Source organism: Oncorhynchus mykiss, chromosome 22, assembly GCF_013265735.2.
Source record: "Oncorhynchus mykiss isolate Arlee chromosome 22, USDA_OmykA_1.1, whole genome shotgun sequence".
Taxonomy (NCBI): domain Eukaryota; kingdom Metazoa; phylum Chordata; class Actinopteri; order Salmoniformes; family Salmonidae; genus Oncorhynchus; species Oncorhynchus mykiss.
The window spans coordinates 28,005,009-28,019,918 of NC_048586.1; the positions used below are offsets into that span (position 1 = coordinate 28,005,009).

At 40.3% G+C, this 14,910-nt stretch overlaps 1 protein-coding gene across 2 annotated transcripts; it reads right to left on the reverse strand.

Annotated features, from left to right (window-relative positions):
• Window positions 1–4,412: 4,412 nt before the first annotated feature.
• Window positions 4,413–14,108, reverse strand: LOC110501691 (insulin-induced gene 2 protein). Of its 2 annotated transcripts, none has more exons than XM_021579427.2 (7): window positions 13,862–14,108; window positions 8,803–9,081; window positions 8,603–8,696; window positions 7,887–8,011; window positions 7,353–7,519; window positions 6,300–6,399; window positions 4,413–6,174 (listed from the first exon to the last, which is right to left on the reverse strand). In XM_021579427.2, the coding sequence occupies exons 2-7, from the start codon at window positions 8,974–8,976 to the stop codon at window positions 6,133–6,135; spliced, it is 702 nt and encodes a 233-aa protein (XP_021435102.1). In that variant the 5' UTR covers window positions 8,977–9,081; window positions 13,862–14,108; the 3' UTR covers window positions 4,413–6,132. The 2 variants fall into 2 exon arrangements, with proteins under 2 accessions (XP_021435102.1, XP_036814932.1); XM_036959037.1 differs by lacking the exon at window positions 13,862–14,108 and adding an exon at window positions 12,932–13,775.
• Between the last annotated feature and the right edge of the window lie 802 nt (window positions 14,109–14,910).

Sequence of the window (14,910 nt, forward strand, 5' to 3'; positions counted from 1 at the left end):
AAACAGTGTTTAAACCCTTTACAATGGGGATCTGTGAAGTTCTTTGGATTTTTACAGATTATCTTTGAAAGACAGGGTCCTGAAAAAGGGACGTTTCTTTTTTTGCTGAGTTTACATGTACACTCTTAGAAAAAGGGAAAAAAAATCATTTGAAATGTTGTTGTAATTCTAGTTTGTCATGTGTGGTTGCAATATCCCTTCTCATGTGGATCTATTGGGCTTGAAGACAAGCTTTGTAACCACAACCCTGCATGCTACCCATGCCTTTCCTACAATGGAGAGCTTTATTTTCCTTTGAAAATGTAGTTTGGATCTTTCCTGAGGGAGATGTCGTATCACCAAGGGGACCATGACAGTGCTTTGAATCTTGCGAAAATTCTGTTTGACCCCGTGACAGAATCACTGTAGAGTCTGTGTAAGTGCAGGAAATCACTGTATGATGACAATGCCATATGTGATTAGACATAAACTCACTGTCTCTGAGCTACAGAATACAGCCTTTGTCCTCAGATAGTAACATTATTGACTGTTATAATGGTGGTATGCCTCACTTGAAAAGGGGATTTTAGTAAAGTATTTATATAATTATATTTATATAATTATAAATAATCATTAGTGTTAGTGTGAATGTTTTGATTGTGAATGTTTTGTGTATGATTGGTTTCCCATCTTAAATACATTCAATAAAAACATAGATTTGCATAATTAATTATATTATATGTGTAAATGTGTGTGTGTGTGTACATATGTGCATGTGTGAACCAAGTGTGGCTGGACAGCCACTTCCCCCCAAACTGTTAACCTTGGTCTTGATCTTAGTCAAAGTAGCCTGTTGGCCTCTAGCAACTGTGTTTCCATGGAGACTCGGGGATTCACATCCAGCACAATACACAGACCCTCATGTGTGACGCCGATATTGTTCCTCTCACACAAAGTGCTCACTTTGATGTGCGGTCCTCTTTGCTCAGTGTCAGTCTCAAAACAAACTGGGCTCTCCATGCTACGCTGAGACCCAGCTATCACCATGTTTTGTGAATGGGACCTTACCTTAATAAAGATAATTCATTCGATATTAAGGGCTGATTCTCTGTGAAATGTTAGGGTGGATTTAAAAAACACACCAAAGAGCTACCCAACTTTGATCATCATCTACGTTGATTTGTGTTGGGCAAACACATTCAATTCATTCAAAGACCTCTGATTGGTTTCAGCTATAGGGGTGGAGTAGCTAGGGCCCCCTTTTCCCTACATCGTTCCAGATGCGACCCAGTTGTCATGACAACATGGTGCCACATACAGGAAAGCCTTTGATTGACAGAAATGCTCCCTGCCAACGGCAGTTAGCGGCCACAAAACAATACAGGGAGGAAGTCAGCCATTAGTCTGGTTACAAGTCTTTAACCTCTCCTTGATCTCTCCAGGGATGCAATGTTTAGATCTAGCTATGCCTGTGTGTGTGTCAAGAGCAACACATTTTGGTAAGCTATATTATATGACAGCAGCCCATTCACCAGAGTGGATGTGTAATTTATGGATAATGATGATGACAGTGAGGGGAAAGAGAGGGAGGAGGGGGAGGATGACTTAAGATATTTCAATCCACACCATTGGAAAATATATGCTTTCAATATACGTTATATTATTTTATATATTTACAGAAAAATATATAAAAAAGTGGAACAGGGTAGTATGATTTATCTAAGCTCATTTTTTTGTGTAGCCCTGAACAAATGTGACATTTTAAATAAATTAAATGACCTTTCTATACATAGGCCTATATAAATCTATAATAAAAACTAGATCTAAAGGGAAACAATAACACACACGAACTTGACCACAAAGCAATTGAGTATGATACAGATCAAGGTTGGTGTAATAATCCTGTAATTTTGTGCCCCCTTCTGGTCATTCGGGTCCCATTCACAAAACATGGTGATAGCAAAATGAATCACTATAATAGTAATGGAAGACCATAACATGTATCAACAGATGTGGCATATCGTAAGACAACCACACTTGTATCATCCCAACAATGTGTTCATTTTGTGCTCAGATATTTTTGCAGTTGACTTAAAAGCCCTTGTATCCATAGCATAATGAAATGAAAACAATTAGTTGATTTCAGAACTAAACATCAACCTATAAATGTCCCACTTGACAAGGCCAGTTTTCATAATTTCACTCCCTTGGTTCAAGGCCTCCTAGGAGTCTTTGAAGAGAAGCTGACTAAGCAAAGCCATTAAATTCCATATCTGTAAATATGATATGCCACAAAACTCCATTATTACCTGTGCTGTCCCTGCTACAGAGCTGGTAGGTAGGGAAGAGTGGATCGAGACACTGGTGAAATAGTGTGATTGTGATTGATGGCTTCCCATTAGATAGTGTGTTATCGCTGCAGGTGGAGAGAACTATCCAGCCACTGGGTTATAACACAACACATTACCCGCTACAGTCTCCAGCAGCCTCAGATGTTTAAATAAAATATAGACCCTATCTATCATGAGATCCTTATTCCCTGCTCCAGGCACTCTGACTAGCTGATTTCACGTCAACCTTGATTTGCACAACATTCCCACTCAAGAAACACATCTAGTATTCATATTATCTAGCTGGAGTTTCAGTTCCCTGCAGGAGCTCTCAGCAATGTACTGTAGCTCTCTGTTCAATCATCTCAGTCGTGGATAATATCTGGTGTAGCCTAGCAATTGTCAATTTTTTTTATTTTTCTTCCTGGTGCTCCCGGTCAAAGTGATAGACTGTGTCCTGCATTTCCTCAACAAATGATCTCGCCCTCGATGGCAGACCTTGACCACAGAGAAATCAATATCTCACCATTAAAATCTATCAGAGTTAGGGCAGCAGCTGTGAGAGGTTCCACTATCGCATGGCCACAACATTAAAATCTTACACTGGCCGTACATGAGTAATCAATATACAGTAGTTCACAGATCATTTGTGGTCACTTTCGCAGCCGTGATGTATGTCTGTGGAGCCCGTGATTCATGTGACACCGTTTAACAGGATTCTGCTCCGATTTAGATGGTCATTCCTCAGAGACATACAGGCGACGTGGCAGTGGAGCCCACACACTTTCAATTTCACTGAGACATTATGGATTTTGTGCCCTGCCATGTGTGAAAACACCTCAGTGTGCAAGGTTAAATCTTGTCCTACAGTTTTCAAGTGATGAGAAAATGCAACAACCAGTTAACAGCAGTCTTGCTTTAAGGGGTGTTGGACACAACTGTACCACACTGGATCAGTGTAATATGGTACTACTGGGTTCAATACCAGCTACACTGGTGTCAGAAGTGGGAATAGCTAATATGTGGGCAATGTAAGGTGAAGGTTTCAAAGGAACGTGTTATGACAACATCTCTCTGCTACTCACTATCCACTACCATGCTAAGGAGCCTGTTGAATGGTTGGGAAAAGAGCCATCTTACTTTTTCCTTGCAGTGTATCAGATTGCTCTCAAACTTGCCTCCTGACCCTGAGTCTCTGAGAGGAGATAATTACTTGTCAGGAATAAATAGATATTAATGAATTCATTAGCAGGAGGGAGTTTAGCTTTCACAGCACCACTTTCTGCTATGACACATCACATCTATTGTTTTAGCTAGTAAGCCTTGAACAATAACATGCACACAGTAAATTGCCTCATACAGGTTTTACTTTATACAGTAAAACCCAAGAAAAAGACATCCATACATGCTGGAATTTAGCAACCATGCAAACAAAGGACTCAACTCCAGATTATTCCTTTTGTATGTCTATATAAGCCTGTTATTGTGGGAGGCTGGTGAAGACAGGAGACATCCATCCACATTAGCAGAATACACCAATTAGATTGGCCAGCCTTGCCATAGCAGGCACTGTATATTTGGACTGCAGCACTGGTACAGTATTTTCACGTCAATACACATTCATCTAACCATGTAGAAGAGCCTAAGCATCATGATCAAGTGTTTCTGTCAGAGATGAAAACATCCCAGCTCAACCAGATAAACCCTCCACTTCCTGAAGAGATGCATGAAATAAAACCCGTTCAATCATATTTCTAGAAAAATTCACCATAGCTTTAACGCTGACATGCTAGGACATTCAAGTTAGTTATCGTAATATTGATCTCGGTCTTCCCTATGCAGTCATTGGCAGGTTGTTCGCATTACCATATCCAGTCAAACTAATATTTTACAAAAACACTGCAGACACTTATTTCTAAAAACATCTAATTCAACCCTTCATGTTACATATTGAATGTTAAGGTTTTCCAAAAGTATTATGAAAAAAATAATAATAATAATTAAAGATATAGGAAGCCATCCCTTATTAAATTGCTCTCTATTTCGAATAAGACTTGGAAACGAGAAGTGAGGTTCCTCAACTCTAATTCCAATACAACTGCATACAGGAATGTAACACTTTATTATATCCGTTTAGCGAATCAAATGTTCCATTTTTTTTAATGCAGAAGTCAGTTCAATTATTGTCTGTGTGCTCAACGTGCAGTTTTTCTAGAGATACATCAGATCAAGCCCAAACTGTGCGATGTAGTAAGGAGTTATAGTTTCCAACAGGCAAATATTCTACATAGATTAATGCAGAAACTTGGTAATTAACAACAATGACCCATTCCACACCTACTTGTCAGGTTTGTGTGTTTATTTTACCCCCGCTATGCTAGTGTGGGGCAGACACGGAGGGAGAATGGCGATTGAGAGGGATAGATAGCAGTTGATTCGGGAGGTATCTTTACCTTAAAATACATGATCTAAGTGACTGATAGTTGGTATTCAACAGTCATAAAAGTATGCCTTATTTACTTTAATGAACTACTAAAATAGTGATTTTGTCAGACATCAGCTCTATACAGATGAGATGATGCTTGGAATTAAATAAAAGTCATCAAATAAAACAAATGTAATATACACAAGTGAAATATTTTTGTAAAGTAATGTGAAGAGATGTTAATACGTGATATGCAGTAATGGACAGTCACCAAGGGACCTTTACTGTTTTATTCTGTTTTACAGCATTCAGCCCACAACGCATTTAACGTTGAAAAATAATCAAAACCGAAAACTTGGATGGTTTATATTTTTATAATCAAACCGAACTCAATAAGCACTAATAGCTTATCAGCAGTACCTCTGACCCAAGAACCACTGCTGATGTGGATTCTTGTGTGCACCTGCTGGATGGACAATGAAATAGTTAGCCTGGTCTCTGACTTGAACTGATCGGGGTTTAGGTCAATTCGGTTTTCAATTCAGGAAGTGAAATTTTGCCCATAAATTTCTATGAGCATTTTATTATTATTATTTTTTACAAAACAGTCATTTTAATTTCAATTGAACATTGAATGGACCCAAAATGGGCAGGTGTAGAAAAGCAGGTGTAGGTAAGGTTGTTTGAAATACCAACTGGACCCTGTATGCCAGTTGCCTTGATATCCCGCTAGGATGTCACAAATAAGTGCAGCAATAAACACTTCACCCCTTCTCAACTGCCAGCAAAGACATTATCCACATGTAACAAAAAAAAAAAAAAACTATATGTATGTATATAATTGTACATTTTAAAAGCATGAAATAAATGTATATAGATTCTACTAATGTATCAATGATATAAGGAATGGATGAATAAAGAAAATAATTCAGATAATCCTGTGTGTAAGTCTGTTTGGCACGATGGAGCCAAAGGTTTCACACCACTGGTGCTGAGGTGCCCTGAACAGCAGCAGAGTGACACTAATATTGGTGCCTGTTGAGTTGCAATCACAGATTGCGTTGCAGATTGAGCCTACCTACCACACACACACAACATCGGCAATTCTTGTTATTCCTCTTATTAGGCCAGCCATTGAATGCTTATAATAAAGCTATCTGTTGTCCGTCCACCTCGGCCCTAAAGAGGCACAAAGGAATCAACCAATCGAAACAGTCTTGTCCTACAGCACTCAGCAAAACAGAAGCACATAATTGTGCATGACTGCTCCGCCTCCACCATGATTGACCAATCCCCATCAACGCTGCATACAGATGTCCTTTTACATCCTCCTTTCGGCTTTTTGTTGCAATTTTTAAAAATATTTTGTGCAACAGTTTGATATAGCCAGAAGTTCTTTTAGTCTTGATGAGTCTTTCCTGACATACGTTTGCATTCATACTGGGAAAAAAAGAACAGGGATAATGTGATGTGCCAGTTCAATAGTCAGAGTAAAAAGCTCTGGTTTGAATAAATATATACAACCTATGACAAACTTCTTAATTCAGCATAAAAAATATCCTCACCAGGGCTAGCTGCCGTCCTATGTTCCCCATGGTTATCACACCAGCGAAGAAGATGCAAGGCAACCAGGAGCGAATGTACAGGAAATCTGGAGAGGTATACCTGGAACAAAACAATATAACTATTAAAACATAGTACAATCCCAAAATGAGCATGAAAAATCAACAGAAATATCTCCTGTCTCTTGGAAAACAAAAACATGAATTGCAATTGTCCCTAAAGAAAGATTATTCCATTTAAAATGCAGTGTATACCATGCTTTGATTGTAATGGAGAAAACAAAATGCTCCCAATGTTTAAGTAGGCCTACTCCCTCTGATCAATGTTCTTGAAGTTTAACACACACACACACACACACACACACACACACACAAAGCTTCAGGCATTCTAAATTTAAAAAAAATTGGCTCTATGTATACAAAGAGCATTTAAACCTGTCCAACAATGTTATGAATTTAACAGAAGACAATAGCTCAGCCAAGTCTAAGTTCATGTAATACAGCTATTAGATTTAGCTTACTTCAACATTAACTAGTTACAAGCTGCTACTACTAGACTTGGGATCATTTTCTTAACTCTTTAGACCTGTAAAATAAAACAGTAGCTAAATTGAATGGATGTCCTAGTCTGATTAAAATCATTGTGGGAAGTTAGCTAGAGTTAAATCAAAAGGCATTCAGCCATTGCATTGTAAACATTCATTTGGATAGCTAGCTAGCTACTTCTGTACAAATGGTGTTTTTGCTGTTATCTAAAGAAACATCTGGGAATCTGTTTATGGATGAATTCTCTGTTTTCCTTAAAAATGGTTTCTCTGAACAGGCGCGCAGTGGATGTTTAAGAGAGACAGCGCTACATAACATCAGCTGCCACAGAGTGCAGTGTCCGTGCGGAATAGGGTCCGTGCGAAAATACGTGCGATTAAAAAGAGAAATGGAGAATAACGGCGGCAAACTTTTTTACGGCATAATAAATGTTAATTAAAGTCAACAGCCCATATTATAATATATGTACGTCCTGTAAATTGTACTGTAAGGTATTGTAGTAGTACTCACTGAAAGACTCCGTTGTAGACCAGGAGCTGAGTGGACAGAGTGGCCAGCAGGGCGATGACCACCCCCAGGCCAAAGCCGGAGCGAGACCGGTCAAATGTCCACCAGAGGCCGATGGACAGGGCCGCCAGCGTCAGGGACAGCTGCACGTTGTTCGCAAAGTCCACTTTCTGAGAGGGGTTAAGGACAGCTGAGCTTGTAGTAGGATAGTCCACACAGGAACTATGGTTTCTACTCAGAGTAAGGTGCTTTCTTGTAAACAGAATATCACATTTAAAAACACACCTTTTTGGTAATCTTATTGTTTTACACATCCTTTGTTTTATGCACTTTATTCATCCCCTTTATTGCTTCATTTTATTTTACTTCATTAATTTGATTGTAAAGTGTGTTGCTATTATAAATACACTTAAAGTTTGATTTGAATGGGGAAGTGTCATGGGATGCTTTTGCCCCATGGTTTTTACGCACATCTTGTATTATGGTATTCACATCAATTCAGTGAGTGTCAGACAGGCAGGTAGGCCTAGAGGATACAGCGCTGGCATGGTTGATGCCAACGAACACGGCCACACAACGCATCACACTGGACCACTCCCGCTTGAACTTGTGGGGCTCGCCGAGCCTACTGTCAATGCATGGATACAACAGACCGATCATTGCTGGGAGAGAGCGGTAGATGGAGAGAGAGGAAGGGGATTGCAGGGTGAGATGGTGCAGAAATAGGGAGAGGATCAGAGATCAACAATCAGCTTTATTGCTGCAGCAGCAATCCGTGCCGTACATTCCTGTTAGTATTGTTGTGGAGAGAAAGGCTGCCATGCCAGCCCATCAGTTAGCATCAATGCTATTCTGACAAAAAAACATTTCAGGTTGGCCCCCTTTGAAAGTTATAGGTTCAATAATACACAAGAACTGTACAGACAAGTTAAAGTAACTATGTACAGTAAACGTGAAGTGCTGCTCTGGTCTTGACTAGTCAATAAAACCCAATAGATACAGCATGATGCAAACAGCCCAGTGTGCAGTAACAGCGGAAACCTCCAACTCCCCCAGGCTGAGCAGTGGAGCACGGGAGTCTCAGTCTCAGGGGGAAACAGGCCTGGGGCTGTTGTGCCCACCTACTGGTCCACTAGGGAACAGCAGCTACATCTACTCTCTGTGCTGCAAACCCAGGGGACAACAATTTAATCATTATAGAAGTCAAGTCTGGCGGGCAAAAACCTGTGTGTGTGTGTGTGTGTTCGCCCTACCCGAGGCGGTTCCACAGCAGGGCGGCACCCACCAGGCTGATGAGAATATGCTACTGATGACATCAGGGGGGAACAGAGTGACGTTCCTCTGTACCTGCAGCAAGAGAAAACAATCAGGAACTACTTTAGTACTCTGTCACCTTCAATGTTTTCTTGCTCAAGAGATGTATCATTAAAAGACAAAAACAAACATGGTCCACCTGCAGCAGATTGAGCACCAAAGCCAAGAACACTCCTATAGAGAACAGCATGAACCCACGGATCCCCAGATTGGTGTTTCTGTTTGTGATCACCGCGATGTACGGTCCTCTGGAAGGAGTAGTCTGACCGGACACGGGCGGCTGCTGGTCGCTGACCACTGTAGAGTCGGCCATGGCTGCCAGGGCCGGAGCAGCCGTGGACGCCAGGACAGGATGAGAAAAGGGAAACGCTAACTTTATCCTCAAGTGATCGTATGGTCCACTGACATCACCAACACCCTGAAACACAAGAACATATTTATGTATTCATGTGTGGCTAACATCCAACAACCAACCACAGACAGCCCAGAGGTGTGGACTGTGAAATCTGTGAGCAAGAAGTGCAGATGCAAAGTTTGGTAACAGAATGACGGTTTGTGCTGTTTATACCATCATTCTGTCACCAAACGTTGCATCTGCACTGTTCAAAATGGGTCTTTGTAAAAAATTACAAAGTAAAATTAAAAGTCGTCCTTGTGCATAGAGTTGTATGGTTAGTCGTCCCCCAAGAAGAAATTAGGGAGGGCACAGTGCATCTGTCTCCCTCCAGCCGTACGTTAATCACAGGTAATATCATAGCACTGGCACGATGACGACGAAACCTGGCTGAATGACGCATCTTGCCATAGAGATCCAGCAATTACAAAATGACACTGATTGGCCAGGTGGTGGCGCTATAATAAGTTTTAAAATGCTACTTTTGAAAGGTCATGCCCATCACCCTGATTGACCTAAGTCATGAAATTCAGTACATAGGTCCCTCTCACAATGAACACATTTGCCACCGGGACCCCTCCATGACAGACTTTTCACCATTTTGAATTGAGAAAAAACACACTTAAAAAACACTGGTCATTCGGTGCCAGAAGACTAATCTGCACAAACCGTGACATGTTGTATCTAGGTACAAAGGTCTCAATGCAATTTTTTCTAGACTTAATACCTAAAACAGCTTCTATTGACCAATAAACATTCACAAGGGGGTGTGGTCTGGCACATAAATGCATATAAAGCAGTGAAGGATATTCATATTGTAACACCTTTTGGTAGACTCAACATATGCAAAAACATTCTTATCGACCACCCGGTGATGCTCTAACGGGCATGTTTATGTTATGTTTATCTGTGACTCAGAGCGCTGAAACATGGCACACACGCTAAGGGATATGAGTGTGTTTAATCCACTCGATATCAGACACCACTGCCCCGATTTGGACTAAATTTGGGTAAAAGTCTTGTCATAAAGAGCTGGTATTTACAAAATGACATTGATTGTCCCAAGGGTGCCTTCAGAAGTATTCACACTTCTTTACTTTTCCACATTTTGTTGTGTTACAGCCTGAATATAAAATTTATTAAATGGAGAATTGGTCACTGGCCTACATAATACACCATTATGTCAAAGTGGAATTATGTTTTTAGAAATGTTTACAAATTCATTAAAAACACACATGCCTTGAGTCCATAAATAGCAACCCCTTTGTTATGACAAGCCTAAATAAATTCAGGAGTAAAAATGTCAGATAAGTTGCATGGATTCACTGTGGGAAATAAGTGTTGAGCATGATTTTTCTAAAGACTACCATCTCTGTACCCCACACATACAGAAAATTGTAAGGCTCCGCAGTGGAGCAGTGAATTTCAAACAGTTATTCAACCACAAAGACCAGGGGGATTTTCCAATGCCTCGGAAAGAAGGGCACCTACTGGTAGATGGCAAAAACAAAAGAAAAGCTGACGTTGAAGTTATTTATTACACTGGATGGTGCATCAATATACCCAGTCACTACAAAGATACAGGTGTCCTTCCTAACTCGGTTGCCGGAGAGGAAGGCAACTGCTCAGGGATTTCACCACAAGGCCAATGGTGACTTTAAAACAGTTAAGAGTTTAATGGCAGTGATAGGAGAAAACAGACGATGGATCAACAACACGAAGTACATTTACATGTGCAGGAATAATTAAATATAGTCATGTAAACTCCTTATCTTGCTTATCTTTAAAATCGGTAAGGTCAAAATCAAAGTAAGCATATGCCGATTTAAACACCTTGATTCTGAGCAATCTTTCAAATTATTAGGACACCTTCAAAATTGGCGTTCCAGCTGTTTATTTGATCTGCAAATGTGCTAGCACCGGTAGCGCAAACCTCCCTCTGTAGCGCGACTGAAGGGAGTTCGGAACAACTGAATGTATGCATCTTAGAAATAGTTTTCACATACAAACGTTTTTGTCCGAACTCAGAATCAAATATACTTTCCAAAAATAACATGGTCGCTGTGGTAGAACGTTTATTTTGTGGAGCGATTTCCTGCATTTATGAAAGCGCCATCAGGAAGCTGGATTTCAGATGTGTCCATATAAAAACAGGATTATCAGGGAAATCATTCTTTGTGCAAAAATCTGACTATCCATAATAAATCACATTATGTGTAAACAAAAAATGTGGGAAAGAAATGAACTTTATGTCCTGAATACAAAAAGTTGTGTTTGGGGCAAATCCAAAAACACATCACTGAGTACTACTCGTCATAATTTCAAGCATAGTGGTGGCTGCATCATGTTATGGATATGCTTGTCATTGGCAAGGACTAGGGAGTTTTTTTTTTTTATATATAAAAATAAACAGAATAGAGCTAAGCACAGGCAAAATCCTGGTTCAGTCTGCTTTCTATCAGACACTGGGAGGCAAACTCACCTTTCAGCAGGTCAATAACCTAAAACACAAGGCCAAATATACACTGGAGTTGCTTACCAAGATGACATTGAACGTTCCTGAGTGGCCTAGTTACAGTTTGGACTTAAACCGGCTTGAAAATCTCTGTCAAGACTTGAAAATGGCTGATTATCAATGATCAACAACCAACTTGACAGAGCATGAAGATTTTTTTTTAAATAATAATAATGTGCAAATATTGTACAATGCAAAACTCTTAGAGGCTTACCCCAAAAGACTCAACTGTAATCACTGCCTAAGGTGATTCTAAAATGCATGTAGATTGATGAAAGAAAAAAATCATGCTGTAACACAAAATGTGGAATAAGACAAGAGGTATGAATACACACGTGATCTCAGACACCACTAGCCAGATTTTTGACGAAACCTGGGTGAATTATGCATCTTGCCATAGAGATATTTCATTTAAAACAATTTTGCTTTTTCAACCCTCTTACTGTAGAATTTCCCCTGACTAGCTAGTAAATTGAGCCCCACAGTGGAGTCGTCATGCAAGGCTACAAATCCCTGTAAGCTCCAGCATGTCATCTTTCGCAGACAGCTTTGCTAACAGGTATTGTGTCAATTTAAAACTTGCACAAGACAGTTCACAGAAATGTAATTTTAAAAGAAACGTACCACATTTGGCTAACAGATAGAATCCCTGGATTAATTTACCATTGCCTCAATTTGTCAGTCTCATCCAGATCATTATGGCATTTGTAGTTATGATAGCCACATTGGCAGCTAATTAGCGTTTCATTTTTGGGGGGTAAATACAGGTGAATATATTGATAAAAGTCACCTTGTCCTAGAGATATACACAGTTATCAAAACTTCACACCAGGGTAAACCTACATGGAACACAGCCCTTATTAAGTGTAAAAATGTATGGTGGAACAAATGACTGGAACCATTTCCCTGTTTGACCGCTAGGTTTTATGGGTATTATGACTCAATGTCGTAATCCATGTTAATGCCTTGACTAGAATATTCATATTCTAGTTAATTTCTTTATAGACTCAAGAGGAAAATCTAATTGCATTGGTCACATGCACCGAATACGACAGGTATAGACTTTACAGTCATTTGGCTTTACATACACCAAACCACACACAGTACATGGCAACTGGTATGTGGACACCCCTTCAAATGAGTGAATTCTTCTATTTCCAACAAGTCAGTTCATACAATTTCAGCCCTGCTACAGCTGCCCTGGTCAACTGTAAGTGCTGTTATTGTGAAGTGGAAACGTCTAGGAGCAACAACGACTCAGCCGCAAAGTGGTATGCCACACAAGCTCACAGAAAGGGACCGCCGAGAGCTGAAGCGTGTAGTGTGTAAAAAGTATCTGTCCTCGGGTGCAACACTCACTACTGAGTTCCAGCAGAAGAACTGTTCGTCTGGACTGGAGCCTCATGAAATTTCCATGGTTGAGCAGCCGCACACAAACATCAGCTGGAGTGGTGTAAAGCTTGCTGCCATTGGGCTCTGGAGCAGTGGAAACGCGTTCTCTGGAGTGATTAATCATGCTTCACCATCTGGCAGTCCGACAGATGAATCTGGGTTGACATCAACCCCATGAAATGGAACGACGACTGCGAGCCAGGCCTAATTGCTCAACATATCAGTGCCCGACCTCACTAATACTCGTGGCTGAATGAAAGCAAGTCCCAGCAGCAATGTTCCAACATCTAGTGGAAAGCCTTCCCAGAAGAGTGGAGGCTGATATAGTAGCAAAGGGGGACCAACTCCATATCAACGTTCATGATTGTGTATTGAGACGTTCGACGAGCAGGTGTCCACATACTTTTGGCCATGTAGTGTATGCTTAGCCTCCGAAAATGATTGAACATGGTTGCCATATGGCTCGCTACTTTAATACCTACATGCATGCATGCATAAACGTTTCATCTACGAACTGAGAGCTGACATAACCGTAACGTGCGTCTGTATTTGCAGTGCAACGTAACGTTAGTAAGCTACCTAGTTAACTCGTTGTGATGACCTAAGCTATCTAGCTACTGTAACGCTAGAAGATAGCCAGCCAACTACTGTAGCTAGCTGGCATTATACTTTCCAAAACACAATGTTGGATACAAACAACTACTAGCTTACTATATCGTGTAAGATTACATCATCGATTTTGTTACTTAGTAATTTGTATAAAGTTGACTGACGATAATCACATTTTGTTGATAAGCATAGCTGGCTGACTAGTTAGCTAGCCAGCAAGCTTCGTCAGTCAGCTGATGTGGCTGATATCCACAAGCTATTTGCCTTTAATTAAATAAGGAATCTTACCTTCAACGTTTCAAAGGTATATTTTCTAAAATTGTAAAGTACACATTCCACGTTATGTTTTTATGTAGTTAGCAGGAGTTTGAGACCTAGCTTCGAAATTAACCTTCTCGCTAACTTCCGATGAACCGGCTTGGCACTGGCTAGGTGCCAAACCAATCAGCTCCTAAAACCAGAGATACTTTCAAGGAGATAAGAAACTTAGTTGAAATCATGTTAACAGCAACTGTGTGCGTTGCCCGTGCGTCATCAATGGTCCTCACAATGCATTCTGGGCTATTCTGGCACAAGGAGAGCTGTCCTTCAAGGGTTGAATGGGAGTCAATTGGGTGCAAGCTCAAAACCCCAACAAAAAGTACAACATTACAAATATTTTCCAAGATATGAGACAATTAACTTGTTATCTGTAATATTCGATAGCTTTAGAGTAGTTTTATTACGCACTTTCGAGGAAAATAGTCAGATTTCTCGACTCATACCCTAACTTTGAGAAGGCACTGCGTGACGACACGTTTAGCAACCTGGTGACGTAAAATGACAATGTCAACGCGATTGGTCGACAGTTTGCTGGGTGGGGCGTTTAATGTTCCACCAGTCATTTCTCAATGAGGTTTCCATCTCCTTTCTCTAATATCTCTGCATGTGTATGTGCCATGACGTAACCTCCCATGTACACACTGACCAACCGACACGTTGTACTTAAACAATGTTCAGCGCACAGGAGGTTGGTGGCACCTTAATTGGGGAGAACGGACTCGTGATCATGATTGGAGCGGAATAGGTGGAATCGTTCCATTTGCTCCATTTCAGCCATTATTATGAGCTGTCCTCCCCTCAGCAGCCTTCAGTGGTTCAAGTACTTAAGTAAAAAATACTTTAAAGTACTACTTAAGTAGTTGTTGGGGGTATCTGTACTTTAATATTTATATTTTTGACAACATTTACTTTTACTTCACTACATTCCCAAAGAAAATAATGCACTTTTTACTCCATACATTTTCCCTGGCACCCAAAAGTACTCATTACATTTTTAATGCTTAGCAGGACAGAAA

Bases quoted from the DNA above. Each gene is read 5' to 3' on its own strand.
- LOC110501691 (XM_021579427.2), bottom strand. From the start codon at position 8,976: ATGGCCGACTCTACAGTGGTCAGCGACCAGCAGCCGCCCGTGTCCGGT. The intron at 6,400-7,352 runs GTGAGTACTACT...GTTTTGTTCCAG, and splicing joins GTCTACAACGGAGTCTTTCA to GTATACCTCTCCAGATTTCC. The intron at 6,175-6,299 runs GTGAGGATATTT...TTTTTTTCCCAG, and splicing joins TAGGACGGCAGCTAGCCCTG to TATGAATGCAAACGTATGTC.